The sequence below is a fragment of the Vollenhovia emeryi genome, unplaced genomic scaffold (genome assembly GCF_000949405.1).
Source record: "Vollenhovia emeryi isolate VEMERY1.0 unplaced genomic scaffold, V.emery_V1.0 DF939180.1, whole genome shotgun sequence".
Taxonomy (NCBI): domain Eukaryota; kingdom Metazoa; phylum Arthropoda; class Insecta; order Hymenoptera; family Formicidae; genus Vollenhovia; species Vollenhovia emeryi.
The window spans coordinates 1,114,433-1,136,698 of record NW_011967186.1 but is presented as its reverse complement, the minus strand read 5'-3'; the positions used below and the strand labels follow the sequence as shown (position 1 = coordinate 1,136,698).

At 40.3% G+C, this 22,266-nt stretch overlaps 3 protein-coding genes and 1 pseudogene across 3 annotated transcripts in view; 1 reads left to right on the top strand and 3 right to left on the bottom strand.

The window, feature by feature from the left end:
• The window catches only part of LOC105563168 (protein FAM192A), a 4,226-nt gene extending 3,476 nt beyond the window's left edge, over window positions 1-750 (bottom strand). Inside the window, exons 1-2 of the mRNA XM_012014537.1 lie at window positions 337-750; window positions 78-176 (exon numbers count right to left, since the gene is read on the bottom strand). Coding sequence (XP_011869927.1) covers window positions 78-176; window positions 337-433 — 196 coding nt within the window. The 5' untranslated portion in view covers window positions 434-750. The remainder of the gene's footprint in view (window positions 1-77; window positions 177-336) is intronic.
• A 1,151-nt stretch (window positions 751-1,901) lies between these two features.
• On the bottom strand, window positions 1,902-15,644 carry LOC105563166 (long-chain fatty acid transport protein 4). Its single transcript, XM_012014535.1, has 12 exons — window positions 15,221-15,644; window positions 9,733-10,223; window positions 6,289-6,439; window positions 5,530-5,767; window positions 5,126-5,360; window positions 4,503-4,704; window positions 4,103-4,295; window positions 3,732-3,872; window positions 3,463-3,600; window positions 3,212-3,369; window positions 2,872-3,025; window positions 1,902-2,587 (listed from the first exon to the last, which is right to left on the bottom strand). The coding sequence occupies exons 1-12, from the start codon at window positions 15,296-15,298 to the stop codon at window positions 2,433-2,435; spliced, it is 2,334 nt and encodes a 777-aa protein (XP_011869925.1). The 5' UTR covers window positions 15,299-15,644; the 3' UTR covers window positions 1,902-2,432.
• A 13-nt stretch (window positions 15,645-15,657) lies between these two features.
• LOC105563167 (tektin-1) lies at window positions 15,658-19,520 on the bottom strand. Its single transcript, XM_012014536.1, has 6 exons — window positions 19,300-19,520; window positions 18,394-18,684; window positions 18,029-18,301; window positions 17,118-17,337; window positions 16,662-16,880; window positions 15,658-16,529 (listed from the first exon to the last, which is right to left on the bottom strand). The coding sequence occupies exons 1-6, from the start codon at window positions 19,386-19,388 to the stop codon at window positions 16,392-16,394; spliced, it is 1,230 nt and encodes a 409-aa protein (XP_011869926.1). The 5' UTR covers window positions 19,389-19,520; the 3' UTR covers window positions 15,658-16,391.
• Window positions 19,521-20,078: 558 nt separating this feature from the next.
• On the top strand, window positions 20,079-22,165 carry LOC105563165 (annotated as a pseudogene).
• The last annotated feature ends 101 nt before the right edge of the window (window positions 22,166-22,266 follow it).

Here is a 22,266-nt window from a genome sequence, read left to right as displayed (position 1 = left end):
ACCAAGTTGTAGCATCGTGGACATTGGCCTTTAGATCAGGAGAATCCCAGCAGGATCACCTTCGTTGTTTCACTCACTCAGCTTATGAGCCTCCTCATATTCGATGTCCCTCTTGTTCTTCTGCTCCTGTAGCCTCTCGTACAAGGACCTGGGATCGTAGGTTTCCTCCGGCGCCTCTGCAAATCGTCAAGAACAAGCAATATACTTATCGACCGGTCGGCAAACACTCGGGATCGACGGAGCCGCGGACGGGGTCGAACAAACGTCGCAGCGTACGTTTATATAACCGGTCGATTGTATACAAATTCATAAAAACCCCCTTGTCCCGAAGCTAACCTAAAGGCTGATCGGCGGTCCGTACGCGCTCCCACTCCTCCTGCCGCATTCGCCGCTGCTCGGCGATCTCGGCCTCCGATATGAAGCCCGAACTCATCCTCGCCGTTGGTAAACACTCGTCGAGGTCGAGGCTGCGAGACGCGGCTTACAGCGGTCGCAAATGTTTCTCCCCAATTCCCGTACACCCCAACGAGCTCCACGAGGACATGCGCGTCAACGCTGCCCCTCGTCGACAGAATTCACAAAACACGTATATCTCGGACGTGTTTTTCTTATCCGCGTGCGTGTCTCACGGGAATCGTCGCTACAATTATTTGGCGAGGTCCTTAGGACTGCGAGGAGTATCGCGTCGATGGGGAACGAGGGAACATGTTGGTCGTCGAGCAAACAGATTGTTTTCAGAAACGCGGAGCAGTAGGTGCACCTGGTGTGCCTCTCTAGAGAACCATTGATCGTAGCCTGGCCATAAGGAAGCACTCTGTGATTGGTCCGCCATTTTTCGTCAATTCGCGCCAGTTTTATAAAGTGAAGATTGCTCAGTTTAGCTCCCTCGTCTCCAAAATCGAATGAGATTAGGCTCATTCAACGCGGTTTCGCTCGAAACGAAAGGGTCAGGTAGAAAAGAAGGGTTGCTCTGCCCCGCGAAGCGAAATATTAATTGTTAAAGTTGAACGGTCGTACGGCCAGACTCTGATTCGAGGGTCTCTCCAAAGCCCGTATCAGACTACGGATTGAGATTGAGACTAGATTGAAATTTGACCAGTTAGAGTAAAAGTTAAAGAGCAAAACTACAGCAAAATTCAAGCAGGGCTTGCGTCACAGTACATTAACAGATGTGTAGCAAAAACGGGAAAAAAATGTTTCCGCACAAAGAGATCAGCTAGAATTCAAGTATTGTCTATCATATCGAATCGTGATGTGTAGCACATACATAGTAATTATCGAACAAAGTCTGCCATATCGAAAGCTGACAGCACACAATCGGTAGAGATCAAACGTAATGCACTATCGCGTGGCAACAGTAAAAACGCGGATAAAACGCCTCATGACCTGGCATATCAAGTACTGACGGCAAAATTACAGCAAAACTCGAGCACGGTTGACGACAGATTATACTCGATTGCTGCCGCGTTTTTGCCTTCAACACTTAATAAGCCAGATCTTGTTCTATGTTCGTCACGTACGTTTTTGCCGACACGTTATGACGGCAAACCGTGTTTGATTTTTTCTGTAATTTTGCTGCCAGTACTTGATACGTCAGATCATGTAATTAGGAAACAGTTGATTAGAATCTGCTGGAAAATCATTATTGAATTTGCCGGCATGTTGCTAGCATATTGCTAGCATTTTGCTATCTGATCCCCTAAATTGAGATAATCAATTTTGGGGCAAATGCCATTTAGAAATGTTATTCCTACAAAACCGCTGCGTTTTGGCGAATCACCTTAATGCAATCACTGTGAAATTTCCTCCTTTTGGGTGATGCAAGTATTACATAACATTTGAGACATCTTCCTGTCGGGGACGTAGATCTAGCAAACTGTTTGGCATAAATAAGTGAGCGGTTGTTTGTAATATAAAAATCTATTTCCAACTTTTTTTATAAAACAATACAAACATTAACGTGAATCGTATACAGCGACATTATGATCTGGATATAACTGAATGTGAACCATATTTTAAAAAGTGCTGTATTAAAATAGAAGAACCTGAAGTGATATATTAAAACGTACAGAGCACAAGTGAAAGAAACATATTTCGTAAATCATTAATCACATATTCAAGAGGAACCTACCTGTACAAACGGCTTCAACAATTTTTAGCTATATCCAGATTACAACATCTACGTTTTTATATAATACTTTACATTATCATCCACCCGTTGTCATATCGTTTGATAGATCCCCTCAATTTCTATGAATATATTATCACTATGTCATGCCTACAGATTCAGCAGACGGAACAAAAGCTTGGTGCAAAATACGACTAAGTTTCAAACCACTGAGATGCGTCGATGTCATGCAATTCTGCTTAATTACTTCGTAAAGTATCAATTATTGCCATGGTGTGTTTGCACTTTCTCCCGGATAACACATTTAAAGCTTGATCTTCCCTTGTTGAATTAGATCATAAAGCTCTGACGTTAATAACTGGTAGCCAAGCTTCGTGTTTAAGTAATATAGTTTGTCTTCAACTTTGTGTGGATTGTATCCTTCTTCTTGGAGATCTTTCTTCTTCAATTTGAATGTTCCTACAAACCGTGGGCATTTAGCATTTACCATGTGACTAAGTTTAATATTAACATATTCGCCTTAACGTTATATTTCATAGTCAGATGTGATTTGCCTTCTCTCCAATTCCTTAATATTTAACTTATTATAAGAATACTAATGCTTATTTTTAATATGTATCTATGCTCATATATTTAACACTGACTTTAGAAACATATCTTTTCAGATGGCAATCTCGTTGATTAAACTCTGCGCAGTTTACAGACTTCAGCAGTCAAGAGGGATTCATACATAAATAAAATACCTGTGAGATCAAGTTTCGACAAAATCCTGATAAATTGTGGCCTGGCATAAGGAGGTAATTGTTCTTTAACGTCGATGGTTAATTTATTTAAATCCAATGTTCCATCTGGATCGTAAATCGCCGCCATTCCTGCTCTCCCTTCAGCACCGTAAACCTGTCGATGACCGTTGTTATTTTATGACGTTACTGAATCTCACGATTGTAAAAAGATATTGCAATTTTTATCCAGTTTATCGAGAACTATTGTATCAACGTATCAGGTTATCATTCTAAATATATGCAGTCTGTATTTCTTGTAAAACAACGAACTATTCGAAAAAGAACGCGAGATAGCTCTTACCTCCACACCGTATACTATGCAATCTCGATAACTGATAAGATTACTGACTATGCCTTCGATCTCAGAAGTCGACACGTTTTCTCCTTTCCATCTAAACGTGTCTCCCGTTCTGTCTTTAAAATATAAATACCCAAATGCGTCGGCAACAAGAATGTCCCCTTAAACAATTATCAAATTATAATCAAATTGACCAAATTTTCCAAGTTTTTATAAATATGGCTCTGTATCGTAGATACAAAAGTTACACATACCTGACAAAAAGGCGGAATCACCTTTCGTGAAAACGTTGTAAATTACTTTCTTCTCAGATGCTTTTTTATCTACATATCCTAAAAATGCTCTCGTTGGATTGTTTGGTGAGATCTTTCCGATAAAAGCGCCAGGTTCATCTGTCGAATGAAAGATCAAAGTTAAATTAACAATTAAGTTACAGTGCATAGCATAGCAGAAAAATAACAAACTTTTTACTTCAGTCATGAAAATTGTTAGAGTCCTAAATATTAATATTTTGTCAACTTACCTGGTTTGCAGACTTGGCACAGTCCTTTAGAGTTGCGTATAGGTTCCCCATCTTCATCTACTTTAATAAGAGAAACGGGATATACCTTCGGGATAATTCTTGAAAAGAAACCTATTGCTCCTACTTTGTTGTCAATGTTCACTGAAAAAAAGCACACCTTTTTACTGCTCCTATGTTGGTTCTATCATATTTTTGAAAACTGTTTCAACAAATCTATTATATTCGAAACATTGGCTGTGGTAATAAAAGTGGTCAAATATATAATTTTGTTAAGTTTGAAATATTATTATATATACCGTTGCATAGCAGAAGGTGTGAATCGATGCGGTGTCTGTAGGCATAGATTAAACTAAATATTTTACGATACTTACTGACATTACAGTTGCCTTCAGTCGCGCCATAAAACTCGAGCACTTGTGCAATGTTGAATCGTTTTACAAATTCCCTCCATATCTGCGGCCTTAGCCCGTTGCCAACAATCACTCTAACACTATGCTCGTGATCCTCCTTCTTAGGTGGCACCGCCAAAATGTACCGACACATCTCTCCTATGTACTGGCTGACCTGGTATTTTTCAAAATTTTATCCAAGCGCAATGCGACCTCAGTCTCATTAGTAACAAAAATCAAAGCGGGATGATATATAATCCATTTTATAAAATGAGGATTACTAATTTTATGCGTACGCGTTATGCTGTACAGAACATATTAATAAAGTATTGTAACATCTCAAATTACTCGAGCGATTTAACAAATAGCAAGTTATACTCACGGTGCATTTGTATTTCTTACAGTCGGCGAAGTACGCGCTGGCGCTAAATTTCTTCCTAATCACTGTCGTGTGTCCATATATCAAGGTGAGCCCTATAGCCATTACGCCACCAGCCGTATGGTACAACGGTAAAGGTGTGTATATTCTATCAGAATTGCGCAAGTATCCCAGATACTCTACTGAACTCGTGATAAAGACATATCTGTAAAAGTTGTATATGTCCTGTTTCATTCCATCTCTGTGCAAAACTGTCGCTTCAATTTTTTAATTTTGAAAAATTTTCCAAGTTCCACGTACGTGGACTAAATATCTTTTTCTTTTCCTTTCCTTGTGAAGCGGTTTTTTTTTAAGAGTTTTGAGATAGCACCGCAAAACTTTTATCGAATTGTACTACGGCACAACTGATCTCGATTGAGATTAAATTATCAGTGATTTTTTTCTGCGATAAAAATATGAATCTTATACGTGAAAGATAGAAGAAAGTTTTCTTATCTTTCACAGTCAATTTTTTCCTATATTTTTTGTACTTTTAACCTAATCGCCATGAAATTCTTTTTGAAACGCGTTCGAAAAATCTTTCTCTCGTTTGAAAAATAATCAGAATTTCTGTGTAATATATTCACCTTGAATTAGTAATAACAGCCGCCTTGGGAAGACCCGTAGTACCACTAGTGTAAATGTACAAGACCTTATCGTGGAAGCCACTTTTTTCTTGCACTCCCGGTGGTGTAGCAGGTGTGTCCGCCAACAGGGCATTCAAATCTTTCTCTTTTAATCCAATTGACATTGTATTCGAGTGATTTCCGAATCTGTACAACGTTGATTTAGCATCCATCGATGGGGCGATATCTGCCACAGCTGGAATTGATAGTTACTGGAATTAACGGTTGTTGAAATATTCGATGAATTATTCAAGAGTAACAATTAGCAGAAGAGGACTAACTCTACAGTTAAACTTTCGTGTTTGTACTTTATATTATTTCATCATAAAACGAGTAATAATTATCATATTAATTAACGTTCTTACCGTCAAAAAATTCGATGCCATATATAAGCGCTTGGCACTTGGCGATATTGATGCAATGCAGGAGACTGTTTTTACGCAGGTTGGTGTTAATCAAAGACGTTATCACACCAAGTTTGGTCAAGCCTAGCCAAATCGCAACGAATTCCGGACGATTCTCCAACAGTAAAGCAACCGTGTCTCCTTTCTTGTACCCATGTGTTTTAAATATCGTCGCGATTTTGTTACTAAAATCCTCTATCTGTGAAAGATAAATAGAATTGTACAGTTATGTGACATACGTATAGACACATATAAAAAAACTGCACATATAGTTCAACCAGAAAATCAGTTATTGGTCTAATTTACTCGTGCACTTGATACGTGTATCAATTAGTGTATTTGAACTGATCAGGCAATGACTAAACCAATTTAAAAAGTGAATTTATTGTCAACCCAACTGGCAAATTTTATTGAGTTTTTGTTACAACGTTTTAACCTTACTTCAGGTCCTTTTCAAGTAACATTACTGCAAATCAACAAAATATAACAGATTAAAATTATTAATTAGTCATCTAGTAAAAAGGAAAGAAAATTAATTAACGAACGTCATCGTCATCCGTGAGATAGAGTCAAGAGTAAAAATTAAAGCACATCAAAGCACATTCTATTATTGTTAAACTCGTGTGAGAAATATTAGCTAAATCTAAAATGTGTCTTTATCGATTAAAATATAGCTTACAAATAAAAATAATATCCTACTTCTGTGAAAACAAGTTTTACCTGTTGGAAAGTCCATTCTTTATCTTCGCATATGAAACAGATTTTATTAGGATGACGACTGACGTGTTGTCTAAATACATCGGCGATGTTTCTGTTTTTCTTTTCGTGACAATGTACTGACCACAGCATTCTAATATATCCGAGAAGTCCTCTGTAATAAAAGTGAAAGGTGTTCAAGGAAAACAGCTTATAAAACTAAAATATTCATTATTATCAGAAGATGTGCTACTTATTCTATGACACTTAAGAATAGCTCTTAATGCTTATATAATAATGTTTGAAATAGAAAAGCAATATCTACTGAAAGATATGAGATAATATTTTATAGCAAATTTTATTCAGACACATTAACAATAGAGTATAAATTTAAAATATTTTGACTGTATTATTTTATATATACGTATATATATTTGTTTTGTGCCTGTTCTATAATTCTTGATTGATATTTCTCGATAATAATACATTTCTCAACCGCGTATAGTCAATTATTTAGTATGGGCGATTACGTCGATGGCGAACCAAGAAATTCCGTTATATCTTCTCGAGGTCAGGAGGAGAGCACGCCACATTCACTTACAAGCAACGGTGCTGAAGGTTCATAAGTTGGAAAATACAATGGAGAAAAGAATAATCCGTTTCTCATTTCATTGTATTTTTGTACTTTCCGAGCTTGAAGCGATTACTTTTAGCTTCCACTCTTAAATCCTTCAATATTAGTTCCCTGCTTCGGTGCACTTACATACCCAATAATACATCTGATACTGTTACTTATTAAAATAATATAAATCGACATTGTGACTAGTGATGACTAGTAATAAATAAAGCTTCTTTGATTTCTCAAATTACGGGTTGCAAGAGGAACCTTGATCGTTGGCTATGGTGCTAGTCATGGCCTGGATTTCAACCACGGCTATAGCCGTGACCATGACCACGGTCAGATCTATAATTACGGTCATGGCTATAGTCACGATAATATATTACAACCACGACGAAAAGTGGCATCATCGAAAGCCCTCAAATCCCTGCGAACACGCGGAAGACACTTCCCTGTTGAAATCTTCACTGTATATTGGCATACATATATGTATACGGGAAGAATTTTCATTTAAAATTTACCCTGCAAATCATCTAATCATGAGACAGCATGGCATTTTGAAGAACTTTATGAAGAACCGTACGAGATTTTATTTGAAAGAATTTTATGAGTTTTTTGAAATTTTACCGTACAATGTACTAGTAAAATGTGTGGAAGAATTTTATGAGTTTTTTGAAATGCCATGTTGTCCCACAATTACATGATTTTTTTTTATAACTTTTAAGAAGAAATTCTATCCGAGTTTATACATATGTATATGGAAGCGAACCAAGGACAAAATATACATTGGATTATAAATTTTTTACTTGTTTAATTTTGCATTGATGCACTGGGAATTTTTCCGTGCAATTTAGAGAATCCGTATGAAACTTTATCGATATGGCTGCCGCGTAGAGCATTATTTAATATGCACAATGTATAAAAAGAGGGAAATATCGCAAATTTTGTTCTATTTTCTAGGCCCTGCTATAAGGCGGATATCTTGATAAAATAGATGTCTCGGCATTCTATGGAAATATTAATGATACAAGCCACACTACTACAGATGAAGGAGAAGAAGAATGTAAGTAAATAATATTTACTTAGCGGATGTATTTTCAATAGAAACTGAGCACACTTCTTTGTATTACCTCATTATGTGGCTTTGTTTTTGTGCACTTAAGTATACGCATCCGTGATGATTATATTCCTATACACGGAGCACTTATTATTCGCGTCGAAGTTCAACGATTTAACTTGTGACACGTACGAAAATTTTTAAACTTATTTAAGTGGGTACAATTATGCACCGACGCGATTGCAATTATCAAAAATTACACGTATACTGGTTGCATTTTCCTTGCTTCAATTTCCGAACCGTCTTCTTTCTATTGCAATCCCTTAAAAAAGTGAAATTAAAAACAAATATTGCGTCGCGTTTAAACTCGAAAACGACGATCAACTTGTTTAATTATGAATTCCCGCCTTACTTTTCGATTTACTTTTACTCTGCTTTGTTTCTTGCTTTACTCTGTGACATGCCTCGTACACTTGGTTTCCGGTGAAAGTTGGAGAGCATCTTTCGACACGAATAATATTTCGCGCGTGTCTTCTGCACGCGTCCGTCAGAACACGATATCTAAAGTGAATAAAAATCCACGATGTACTCATAAGATAAAATTACTTTTAATTACTTCTATTCATACTTGCGTGATGGAAAATTATAGACACTTGCACGTCGAGCCTTTCCGATGCACTCATTTAAGCTCGTAGATAACTGTATATTTTTTTCTCTGTTGTACTTTGCAAAGAACACAAGTTTCTCGTATAAATTAGACATTCTTTGTCGCATCTTGGACACATGTCAATCCGCGAGTAAAGCGAGGAAATGGTACGTTATTTGTTTAATTACAATTAATAAATAAATCAATTGAGGAAAGAACGCTCAAAGAATAAAGCCAGGCGAATTTTTTATATTAACTACACTCGAGGAAATTTGCATATGTCGATTCTCTGTCTTTTTGTTTAAAAGAACTTGAGTCGCATATGCATCCGCCCGAATTGCGTAAATCGATGTTCGGCAATTGGCAAATATTATTCAATGCCTTATGTCCAATTCAATGATAGAATATTTTTAACAAAATTATGTTCCTGTTCACTCAACTATGTAAGGAGGGATATAAAAGGAGGGATTTAAATTGATTTCGCAGATTCTCCTCCTTGAGGCTTTTGAAAGACACGGAGATTACGAAATATTCTGTATACGCGAAGATGCCCTCTGTATATAAAAACCGATCTGATAATTGCGCGGCCTGAAAACACATTGTGATGCATCAACATCTTGTGTGACGTTGGGGGGACCCGAATATTATATCCGGGAGTCTGGAAATGAATGGTGCAGTTCACACCATATGACCTGTTTCTGTCGCTAAAGCGATGTGGCACACGAGAAGGGACCTTATGAGGTTTTTTTCTATCTTTCGTCACTTTTCGTGCGAGTCTCCAATGACGTAGCCTTACAGTTTTTATAATTCAACGTCTGAATCATGACGGCTCGTGACAATTTGCATACATATTTATTGTAGCGACGCAGATACGAAAGTTGCAGTTTACCTACAATTATTATTAATTCACAATTTGTAAATCGACAAAATGTCCTTCAGCAGAACTGCTTGTGCCATGGAAATGTCCATGTGCGACACAACGAAAAGCTGACGATGAGCAAAGATTAATCGTTGGCGACAACTAAGCCAATGAGACAATTAAAGTCGGACGCTGAGTGGAATTTCCTCTTAATCTCAACGACGTTGATTTCTTATATAACGACGGAGCGGTCAACAATATAAGATACAAATCTTCGTAGGACTCACTTGCAGTCACGCGGTGCAGTCTTAAGGGCAACGTAGAACCATTTGAGGCGGCCACCGGCGACAAAGTAGGCGACGGAGGCCACTATGACCAGTTGGACGAGATAAATCGGGCCCATGTAGATCACTATTGCGGCCACCACAGCGGCCGCAACTGCCAGGAGCAACATAACGACAGTCAGGCGTTGCAGAAACCGGCCGATTGCCGCCCAGCGACTTCCACTCGCGTCGGAATCTTCCTCCGATCTCGGTACCGCTCGGTTGGCGCTCACGCTCGCGCCGCTGGCACGTGCAGCCTGATAGGCGTCCTGGTGCGTACCTGATGGTGCGTTCGCTACGCGCCCCACTCCGGACGTTGCCCTCGACGCGTCACATCTGTTGGCGTTGCTCTCGTGCAGCGGTGCCGGCGCCGATGCCAACGCCGGGACCGACGGCGACGTCGACGCCGACACCGAGGATACCCCTACGAAACGGCCCTCACCGCGCTCGACGTCCTGTAACAAAAGAGTCCTGTTTACAATTCGTGCGCCAAGTTTTGATAAACGGGGACGGGAATCTTCTTGTTCGACGTGCGCTCTTTGCCCGAAACGGAACGCGTTTGCCCTATGATCCTTCAAGTTGCAAGTCATCGCGACGCGATAAGGAACGATTGATGTCCCTATAAAGAGACTGTTACATGACGTTGCACTTTTGTTAAAGCAACGCGTAGAATTGAATCAATGAAATTAACGCATTACGTCGCTAAGGCTAATGATCGATCGATTAAAATCGATCAATCAAGTATTACGCGACATTTTTTCGTCTCTATATTTTCGTGGCCTGTAAAGTCTGATCCTACGCCATGTGCATCTTGCAGGTCATCGACGTATCGGGGGATGACTTTGAAAAGACCCTTCTTTTCCTTTCGTTATGATTGATGAATGTTCTCAGCCTCGCAGTTAACTCACTGCGCAAAACGCCACGTATCTCCATCAAGATTTTCCAGTCGCTGATCGACTAGAGCACACTGCAAGATTTCTACCTTAGCTGACTACTTTCTAGCAATTTAGTTTCTCCTATCAGCAGTATTTCTAGCTGCACGACCCAGTTGGGCTTAAATAACTTAACATGATATCGCGCTACCTGTTAGTCTCGCCTGCAAAAATTTTTAACACGTACATTGATATAGTGAATTGATATAATGAAAGAATCCGCGAGTGAAAAGATAGGAGGATATTCCGCGTACACATTTTTATGTGTTTTTCGTCTTACATTTGTGTCCTTTTAAATGTAGATCGCACGACACGTTTTTTACCACCGGTCTTTAACGGCCTAAATAAATATATGAAAGAATCTCTTCTCTTTTCATTCGTGGATCCTTTCACTCGTCAATTTTCGCGACCGCGTACTACTTTGTCTCTCGTAAGTTTCAAGCGCGCCATTAGCATCTTGCTTGAAATCCTATAAATATTAAAAATGTATCGGAGACACTCTAATAATAGTATTAATTTAAACAAATAATAAACAAAACAGCCGATAATGACGAGCTACACAATGTGAAAAATTATATTTAAACAATCTATAAAAAAAAGAAAACGAACCTTTCGACTATTACGAAGTCGTGTCAGCCCTTGCGAAAATATGTATACCTTGGAAAACCTTAAAATTTTACTTTAGAAAAATAAGAAATGTGAAAAGTAAGTTTGGACGCTTAAGAGGATCCTTCAGCCATCTTTTTTTACCAACACAGTCAAATATAGTTTTCGCGCTTGTAATTCTTTTTATTAACGTGATTGAAGTAACCTCAATTATGTATAAGGTCATAGTTTTAATTTCTCTTCGTTTTTTTTTACTTAAAGTCGACTGTCTCTGGTTTTGTCTTTATGCGTACTTAATCGTGTGGAAGAATTTTGCAATTTTATAAAGGCAAATTCAAAAGTTAAAACCACGAAATGAAACTTTCAAAGTGTTTTAAGTATGAAAATATTGTGCTATGCAATCCGCAACTCATCCTGATATTATTTCGTGCATAAAAGCTAATAAAAAGAATTACAAGCGCAAAAACTATATTTCACCGTGTCTGTAAAAAGACGGCCGAAGGATCCTCCTAAAACTTTAACTTAAGGTAAACGTGAAACTTACTTTAAGAATTTAAAAGAAAACTAAAAATTGCGAAAAGTACGTGATACAATTTATAATACCGCGTGCGAATTTCTTCTTACGAAAAAGTGCTATGCCGCGCGGCCCTTTAGCGGAACAGGCTAGGCTATCTAAAAAAATTACTTCAAGTGTCCGAAATTACTCTAAAATTTCTCAAATAAGCTCTTCGATGTTAAAGATTACTTTAGAAAAATTTCAATCTCATTTGAAGCAAATCCCCCTCCCGCGCCAAGGCAAAACGGAGCAGGTGGCGTCACCTGACGCCTCCCGCCGGAAGCGACGGCCAGCGCACGCGCGCTCGTTTAGCGCTGCCGGTGAAGTCGCGCGCTTACGTCACCGGCTTCCGGTTCGGGGCATTTCCGGGTTAAGAACGTCACCGCGCCCGAATTATTCGCCGACCCCGTGCCGCGGGACGCGGCCGTACTCACCGCGAAGCCGGGACCGTGTGTCCGCGCGGCGTGCGCCTTAAACGGGGCTAGCACGCATTTCTGCAGGATCCTTTTGAATCGCGTGTTTGCCGCGCGTGAAACCACGTAACGCGCGCACGTCACGCTCGAGTCGCCATTGGGAATGCTACCCCCTTCGCGGCGCGTCGCCGCCGACTCGCACGACGCTCGACCACCCCTCTGTCCGCGCGTGCATGTCGACGACACGGGGGCTTTTACATAATTCGCGGGACAATTCGCGGTAGATTTCACTCCGGCGGATAGACTTCCGCGGTCTTCTTTACTATAATCAATAATACGACGATATCGTGGTGCTATCTCGTGGTGAAAGGCGATATTCTTTCGACAATATGATTAATAATTCCGGGGCCCGATTCCTGAATCGTTCGCAGAAGAAACGTGCGCGAATATTGTGCTCCAAAGACTGGTTTACGGCGGGGTCGTAGCTGCTAAATTTTTCCGGTATCGGTAAAACTTATCCGTCACCGTTCGAGTGAAAAGAATAGTTGACTGTAATTGGGCAATTTTTGTCGATTTCAGCACAATTAAGTTAATTGACGGTTTACGGCCTTGCGTAAATCAGCCTTTACAGGGACTCGATTCTCTATGACTCTATGTTATTCGAAAGAGAAACGTTATGCGGAAATTATGCTCTTGCAGAAAAGTTGCCAGTTGATTGGTTATTCGCGTGGCTTTTGGCCGAATCGTAAGAGCAGAATTTTCGCATACGTTTCTCTATCGAATAAATTCAGGAATCGAGAAAGGTTGTAAGCCGATTGGCTAAAAGTCACGCGAATAACCGAGCAGCTTTTCTGTAAAAGTAGATTTCTCGCGTACGTTTTTTCTGCGGTTAAATTCAAGAATCGAGCTCCAAAGACTAGATTGTTGAGTTCACTCGCAAGGGAACACGTGCGAAAATTCTACACAGTGCAGGTCGATTGGTCAAAAGTCACGTGAATCGATTTGCTGAATAACAATTATGTGAAAGATTGTTTTTGCATACGTTTATTTTGCGAATAAATTTAAGAATCGAGTTCATGGTCGTCGATTCAAGCTCGTAATGTGCGAATTGCATTTGTCTTTCTAAAACTTGCACGTGTCCCTTTGAAGAAATCGTGTTACTCTGAGAGAACCGCGATTACGTTTAACCCTTTGATGACCACCCGAAAATGCCAGTTTATATTTCCTGTCTTTCTGGTTCCTTGAAATGCTAGATAGTGTATGTACCTCACTTACTCCGAATTGTCAAAAGAATAGTTTGTCATCTAGATAAATTATGAGGAATAAACTTTTTATTCTGATAGCGGAGCTCTCTCAGTCAGAAATGACTCGTCGAAACGATATCGAATCGATGTCAATCTGACGGTTTCGATGTCGACACGACATCGTTTCGACATCGATCGACAAGTCTTTTCCGACTGGGCTGTTCCTCGTCGCAGCGACATTTCCGGCCTCTCTGGATTTCGCACTTTTATTATTACGCGTTGTCGAGAAATGAAATCTCATGTATGAAGGATAATATACGCGCGCGGGAAATACACATATTTCTTTCTTAACGCAAAGTGTCGCAAAGTTTCCACACAAAATAATATATGCAAGGTCACGAACTGATTGCATAAATGCAGGTTTGATTTTAATTATGATTCAGCATGGAGTGAAATTGACATCTAAACTGCAGAAATAGTGGATGCATGCACATCCTTTACAGAAAAGCCACTCAAGCTTTGAGTGTTAACATTCAAATGTTTTTTCAGTAATGGATACGTTAGACTTGTATCTAAAATATTATAATAACAAAAATAACCCGCGGCAATTACGGTAACAATTATCATGTCTAATAAAAGAATTAACAATTTACTAGTTAAGTTGCTCCTTCCAAAATTTCTTTTGCACAATGCGCATAAATTTTAACTTTTCTGTTACGTCTGACAGTAATTTATTAAACTCACGTAATACAAAATAGTATTCTCTTCCAAGCTTTGTGTAATGTATGCTAATTCATATTAATATCCCGGATTAAGACAGGCCAATAAATTCTCGATAACAACGCCAATTTTGTATCCGCGTATCATTAAAATATCGAGGGAGAAGCATCTTCACAGAATATTTTTTAATAACATAGAAAAAAAGACATGTCTCTCGCTCTATGCGAATCATATACGAATATAAGTATTTATAAGCATCTGCATAGTTTTAACAAAAGTTCCCAAGCCTATGAAACGTGAGAACTTATCTTCTATAATGAGACGTTCTCGATTCATGAGCGGTACATTTTGTTTAACTAAATATTAAATTAAAAACTAAAAAAGCCTGGCTAGATATCCATGAGTCAAATAGAAAACGCTCGTTGAAACAAGATCATTAGCTGGGCCACAATAAGTTGAAAGTTTGAATACATTAAGTTAAAGAGTATTGTGATAGGTCAATTACCGGTTTGTACGAGATTTAACACTAAGAAACCTGTTTCGGGTCTCAATATCTTACTTATGTACATAAGTTTGTACGGCAGAGTAGAGCAAAGACGTTAATTTACATATCACGTGTATCAAAAACGTTCACTGCTTTTAAAATTCCGCAAAGGTTATTTCTCTATATGTACGTAGTCATTTGAAATAAGAAAGCTAGCATATGAATATAATTACGTGGAATGTAAAGGAAAGAAAATGTATTATATTTACATTTAAAATACGCATTCGCCAACCCAGTGAGAGATGATTCGTCGGTCGATATCGAATTGACGTCAATTTGAATGTGTTGACGTCGAGTCGACATTGATCGACGGAGTCATTTTTCACTGGGAATACTTAAATTGTTTAAATTAATTTCCTTACATATATCTCTATTTGTAAGCCAAAGTGTAAAAAATGCACACACTCACAGACAAATGCAGTTATGAGAATACTTACGCAATCTTTCTCGGCCACGTGCGTAACGTTTATTCCATTGTTGTGATTAATTGACATCTTCGATATAGTATCCGCCATTTATAGTAACGTTAAAACTGAGATGACGGAGTTCGATTTCGTTGAAAGATATTTTCACGAACAAGTTATAATAAATAGATATTTAAATTATCCGATTGCCACAATTCAACCGATTCGATTTTTAGTTTGTGTCATACGAAGACCGAGATATAAAAGAAACTAAAATAAGCAGCGAAAGCATCTCTCTCGATACTTTTGATATGTATGTTATTAATTACGTCTGTGCAGGTCGCAAAATCCACGTTTTACAAGGCGCACATTGCACATACACACCGGGTGGCTCTTGCAAGGCGAAATCTTCGACGACTTGGTAGGAAGTAGGAGAAAATTCCGCAAAGAAAATAAGCTTCTGTGCAGCCAACGGAACAGGTGTACCTGTGCACATCCGCTGACCGATTCGATTCCTGTTAGCGCGCGGACTAAAATGAAATAGCAACGGCAAGTCGGTTATGCCGCTCATGAAAGCGTCCTCCCTCCCTCGTTTCACGTGCGTGTACCGGTTCTTGAAACCGTCTATTCGCTTATTCGCCATAGTTTTCGCTTTATTCCGACGAGGAGAGGGAAAGGAGAGATTGCAAGTACGCGTGACTGCGGCTGCACCGACAAGAAGCGCGAGAAGTGTCGATGGTACACGACCCCATTTCGTAATAACTTTTGTCTTCTTGTTCTCTTTCGCGGAGTATCCACAAATTCATCTCTACCGCATCATTAGAATATTCATACATGGAATTTTTTGCAAGATAAACTTTATATTGTCAGAACTAGCGTGATAAGAAATCTTTTAATAGCTTCAGAAATGCAAATAGGCTAGCAAGCTACGTGGCTTAATTATGTTAGAAACTGATATGAACTAAGTTCTTGTCGGTATAAAAAAAATTCCACGTACAACGTCACACTAATTGTGGTTTAGCTGCGGTGAGGAGCCCCGGGAATTTTATTTGTCATGCTTTTAATTTGATCGCGTATCCTTTTCACGTATTTGCAAATTTATGTGGCATAAAAAATCTTGATGGCTAGAAAGTGCATCACACTTGGGATGAAAAGACGCAAATATTGCGAGTACAAAGCTTATAGATGCCTAGATGTTAGCTCCTTAATAGGCATGATAATTTATACTCTGACGTAAAGTCATGCATTCGACCTCGTCAATTTTCAAAGTATTCGTCTTCACGTTGATGTCCTCTTCGAGTTGAATCTGCGTCTTGAGCAAGTAGCGCAGCGATGCCTCTGCCTGTAACACGTACTCGTGTCTCGTAACAACGAAAGATTACTCCTTGCGCAAAGCTTATCAAATATGTTGCAAATGTCGAAATTCATACAGTTAGGTCTCGGTACGGCAAACCGCGAGACGGACGTCACGAACCTCGTAAAGCATTCGTTGGAGATTTGCCGCGACATTCCGTAATTCGTGTATCTCCTTCACGAGATTGGCTTCGACCAGGTCCTGAGTAAGTTCGATTCCTGGACGTTGACAACGATTATTTAGCCTCGTGTGAGCCAGGGCCATGTATCCGTCTTTATCAGCTATGGACTTTTTCATATGCGTGATATTGCTCAACATGGCGGCAATTTGTTTTATTATCTACGAAGAGAATCGCAATGAAACCGATAAGTAAGTAATGATGAAACTCTGAAGTTAAGGACACGGAATAAAAGATTTCAGCGCAATTGCTTTTGGCTGTTATGAACTTCTTCTACCAAAAATGAATCAAAAATTCCTTCAGAATTTTGAAAGCGGAGATCCGCAATCAAGAAATATTTCTTGATTCGACACTCTTTTGTCTCAGCGTGAAAATCGTCCTAATCATTTCCCACGCACCTCCGAGTGCTGAAGTTCCAATTTGGTTTTGGCTTCTCGGGTCTGCTCGATACGCTGCCTGAAAGCTTCGTTAGTGGCGTTCTTCTGTCTATCCAAGTCGTCGATCGTTTGCTTAATTACCGTATCGATGTGACAGCGTAGCTGCTTTGCGCCATTCACTTCTCTATTCGCATCGATAACGTTGCTATTCGTCTGCAGTTCCCATTCGTTCAACGCCACCCTGTGTTTAACAGTAGATGACTTCGATATTCTTGAATATGCAATTACGATTAGAGATGTAGAGGAAAGTCCTCTATTATGAGATAGGATTCTAATATGAGATAGTAGGTGTTCAACGTCCAAATCTTTCAATCTTTTTTCGCAACGCTTACACGATCTAACAATCAATTTTCCACTAAACAGAATTCACTCCAAGGGCAATAAATTCATGGTGGCACCAACAGATGATGCCTATTGATTTAGCAGAAGCTCCGCTATTCTATCCCACAATAGAGGACTTTCCTCTATAATTGTTGAGGCAGTTGCTAAGTTCATCTTGCACAGACATCTCTCTTTTTTTAAATATCCTCTTGGATATGTGTTATCGAACAAAAACAAAGACCGAATTTACTGTAACGTACAAAGCGTAGAAAGAAGCATCTATGTCTACCGCTCTCTGAGATCATGACGCAACATAGTCGGGGCTAGAGATTAATATCCGTAGTCGTTCCTCAATTCTCAAGGTTAGTCTGTCTTTGTCTCGCTACTACGTTTTACCATACGCGAGACAAAGACAAACTACCCTTGAGAATTGAGGAACGACTATGAATACGGATATAAGTGTTTTACGCTGCCTACTTCAACGTGTATAATGTATGCAAATTGTACAAATATTTGACACACTCTCTCTTTCTCTCTCTAACGTTACGCACGATTTGTCGAGACACCAGGTACCGTGGTAGTCACTCAGATTGAAATCGGTCTCCTTTAGAGTCACGTTGCGCCGATCGATACATAAATTGCTGTCCTTATTCTCGAGATCGCGATCGATGTGATACAACGTGGCCTTCAATCTGCGGATCCGCTCGCGAGCCTCCTTCGTGATTCCACCCAGCAAATCCTCCGCTTCCTGTATCACCTCGCGCTCCCGGAACAGGCTCCTCTCGACGTCGTCGTGGACCAGGTCGATGCCCAGTCTACGTTCCCTGCGACGTCGTTTTGGTATATTAACTTTTGGAGAAAGTGGACCTTGCGCAACTACAAATCGCAGTCCGGAGAGCAAGAAACCTTTAATGACCTGGCAACAAGACACTTCTCGCAGATCGCGAGAGCGTTTCTATTCACGGACTTGAGCACGTCCGCGATCCTGTCCTCGTACACGGACAGCGCGTCGATCTCCAGGACGCTCTCCTTCCTTATCCGCAGCAGTTCCTCCTTGCGAAATTCAACGTCGTTGAGCTTCTCCAGCAATCGATGATCCGTCTCCTCCTTGTTCGCCCTCACGATCTCCTTGGCCGATTCGCGCGCGAGCGTCGCATCGGCCAAGAGCCGATCCGACAATTCCCGCTGCGCCTCGGAACATCGATACCTGGACTCGTCCAAGTTTACAATCAAATATCAACTTGTATACGAAAGAAAGAAAAGGACTGGGCTCTCCGCGGTGCGGATGCACGCACGCCCGGTTCCCCGATAAAACCCCTCATCAGCTTTCTCCGTAATTTACGCATCCGCCCAGATAGCACACATAGTTGTAGGAATATTCTTCTGGAGTGCGAATATTCTTAATTTCAGAATATTCGATAAATATGTATAGATTGTTACAATTAGAAATCATATATTTATAACAAAGAAGAACGTTTTTCGAATATTCATCGAGAATGCCTTTGGAACGTTCGTTCAGATTAACAGTTTTAACATTCATTGAGCTTAGCACCAAGCGAGAAATTACTCGTCGATCGATGTCGATTCGATACCGTTTCGCCATTCCCACTGGGTAAATATATAGAGTGACCTATGAAATGTTCCAAATATTTCTTGAAGAATATTCTTAACATGTTCATAGGTGCGTCCTGTGCAATCTGGGCGGGATAGAGCGAGTCTTGGCGCAGCTCGCCGACGAGTCTCGTACTTGGAGAACCTGGGTAGTTTCGGTCTCGGTTTCCCGTGATTTCGTGTAATATTCGCACGCATGACTTGCCGGTACCTGAACTGATTGTCGAGATGCCACTCGTGCAACGTGAACCTCGTGGGAGGAAACCGTGCGCAATTTACGTCCGTTTCCGTCCTCGCCATGCCGCAAATTCGCGACTTCGCTCGAAGGCGAAGGACCGGTTCAGATTAGCTCGCCGCAAGTCGAACGAGGAAAGTTTCGGCGAAAAGTGATTCACGGAGACCTGTGAAACCTTTCCATGGTGTTGTTTCGTCCCCAAGGTAACACGTGCTTCCCCTTGCCAATTAACTCCGTTTGCCAGAAAAACAAACCAGATATGGGGCGACAAGGACAGCTATCGCCGAGCTCAATGGATATATTTTTTTAACAGTTATGGGCCGCCGCTTTCACCTTCGATTATTTGTAAATTTGTCAGAATGTGTTTTTATGCGTAAAATATATTCTGAGAACAAACACCGTCGCTCAAGTACCATTTATTTATAATTAATTTTTAAACTTTTTCGATGTCAGCAAGATAATGATAATTTTTTTAATATATCGACAGCTTAAATTTTTGTTTTATAATGAATATGAAATTACGTGAATTTTTACAAAATAGTTTGTGCACTTCATTAAAATTGAGAAAAATGACAAATATGTATTCTTTGCTTTAGAATAGTTTGTGCTTTTGATTAAAGCAGAGAATAATGACACAAATTCTCTGCTTTAGAATACTATGTGCTTTTAATCAAAGCAGAGAATAATGACAAATATTCTCTACATCGCCGTTATTTTAGTAAAGTAGGTAATTTTATTGAATATTAAATTAACGGTAACAAATTAATGAGTAGTTTCCTCTTTTACTGAAAGTTGGTAATGTCGATAACAAGTTCGGACATTATCGACGCCGAATTTTTTAAAATTCCTGAAAGGAGGGCGCTCTCTCGCTTGTCGGCCTGGTGTTTACATGTGTTCTAACAAAATATTGAGCGTGCGAGACGAAGCTTACCGTGTTCGAGCGAGATTACGAAAAACATGAAGCGGCAGTTTTTTCAAAATACGTAAAATACGTAAGTGTCAAAAAGATTGATATCGGAGGCTATTTACCGCACGTTTATCTCATTCGTTTATCAAGAATATTCGTTTCTTTGTAGAGCCAGTAAACTTTTGTTGAACAAGATCGAAGCAATGCCTTTTGAATTAAAGACAGCGAAACTGAACAGCGATTACTTCGATTACTAAGAATAAATGCGCAACTTCTGCCCCGAATTTTATTAATAAAGATTCGAGCCTTTTAAAGTAACGCAATACTTGATTTGCTACGCAAAACAATGTTTGTATTCAAACCTCGGTACGTCGGAAATTTACAGATCGATTTCTGCATGTATCGTCTCGCTGCGCGGATGCCATGCCACCTCTCGACTTGAACAAGCTCAAGAAAAGGCCGTCGGAGGTCTCGGAGCGACCCAAGAAAAAGGTGGACCGATTCGATGGCTTGTCGGAGGAGGAGGTGCAGAGGTACACGTTGGAGGATTATCTGGAGGCGAATCTGGACATAGTGTTCGTCGGGATCAATCCCAGTTTAATGGCGGCGCACCGCGGCAGGTATTACGCCGGTCCCGGTAATCACTTCTACAAGCTCCTGCACGAGTCCGGCCTGACACCGAGATTCGTCAGCTTCGAGGAGGATCACAAGCTCCTGCAATACAGCATCGGTCTGACGAACGTCGTGACACGTCCCACGAGGTCCGCGGCGGAGCTGAAGCGAACGGAGCTCAAGGAAGGCGCCAAGGTGGTGGAGGAGAAGCTGAGACTGTATAAGCCCAGAATCGCGGTGTTCAACGGCAAATGCATCTACGAGGTGTTCGCTCGCATCACCACCAAGTCCAAGTTTCACTTTGGATTACAACCGGAGCGCATCGGCGGCACCGTGGTCTGGGTGACGCCGTCCAGCAGCGCGCGATGCGCCAATTTCCCCCGAATGGTGGACAAGTTGCACTTTTACACGTCCTTGAAGAAGTATCTACAATACCTGAAGGGCGAGATCGCCGATGTCGACGCGAGGGAATTCTGCTTCGAGGGAGGCAAGCAGATCGTACCCAGTACCTCCAAGATGTGGCGGCGCAAGAACATGTCGACTTTTCTACACGGAGGCAGAGTTGTTAACAAGAACACGCTCGGTCTGGATACATCGGAGGAAAATATCGCTGCGATACGCACGGCAGAATTTCTAGTAGAAAAAGCAAATCGCGAAAAGTGTGACGGAGACGAGAATGCGTCTCCCGACAAAGAAACGTGCAGTCCAGACATTGAGAGTCCGATATCGTTCGACGAGACTGCAGAGGAAACTGAAAGAAACGCGAAAGAAACGCATGCAGACGCCGATGACGAAATGATTCACAGACCAGAAACTGAAGAAACCTCTGATATTCACGGAAGAGACGAAGGAAGTTGCGATATTGTAATTAACGATGCCTTGAAGCACGAAAGTAACGTTGCCAATTTGAAAGATAGCGAAAAACGTACATCTTCGAGAATTACTCGCAGAGGTCTAGAGGTCCAAAATAATTTGAGAAACCGCAGCGGAAGTGACACAGATTTTATGAGTTTGATCAAACAAAAATTGTCTCAGAAAAATAGCGACGACAATACTGCAGCCACTATCTCGCGATCGAAATCTAATTCAAAAAAGAAATAGAACAAGCATTAGCATGCGAGCTCAAGTCTCGAAGATGCATATTTTAATAGCATGTACATATTATCTACCAATACTCGCGTGATATTTATATAACCGTGTATACGAAAAATGTTAAATTGATAAGAAAGTGGCATCCGTTTACTCGGTAGAAAAAAAGGCTTTATTTCCCTCGTATTTCGTTGCATTAATTTCTTCAGTGAATAACAAAAGAATTTGTGAATATCTTCACACGTTGATCAAATTTCCAATCTGCAATTTCCTCGGTTCCAATCATAGACATAATATATCTGGGCCGAGCGTTTGCCTTTATTTGAGCAGTGGGG

What these genes read in the sequence shown, in the direction of transcription:
- LOC105563166 (XM_012014535.1), bottom strand. Translation starts at nt 15,298, where the DNA reads ATGGCGGATACTATATCGAAGATGTCAATTAATCACAACAATGGAATA. An exon ending in ACGTGGCCGAGAAAGATTGC is followed by an intron (nt 10,224 to 15,220) that starts GTAAGTATTCTC and finishes CTTTTGTTACAG; the next exon opens with GACGTCGAGCGCGGTGAGGG. An exon ending in TGGCATCGAATTTTTTGACG is followed by an intron (nt 5,361 to 5,529) that starts GTAAGAACGTTA and finishes TATCAATTCCAG; the next exon opens with CTGTGGCAGATATCGCCCCA.
- LOC105563167 (XM_012014536.1), bottom strand. Translation starts at nt 19,388, where the DNA reads ATGGCGAGGACGGAAACGGACGTAAATTGCGCACGGTTTCCTCCCACG. An exon ending in ACCTGGTGTCTCGACAAATC is followed by an intron (nt 17,338 to 18,028) that starts GTGCGTAACGTT and finishes TGTTAAACACAG; the next exon opens with GGTGGCGTTGAACGAATGGG. An exon ending in TCCAACGAATGCTTTACGAG is followed by an intron (nt 16,530 to 16,661) that starts GTTCGTGACGTC and finishes TACGTGTTACAG; the next exon opens with GCAGAGGCATCGCTGCGCTA.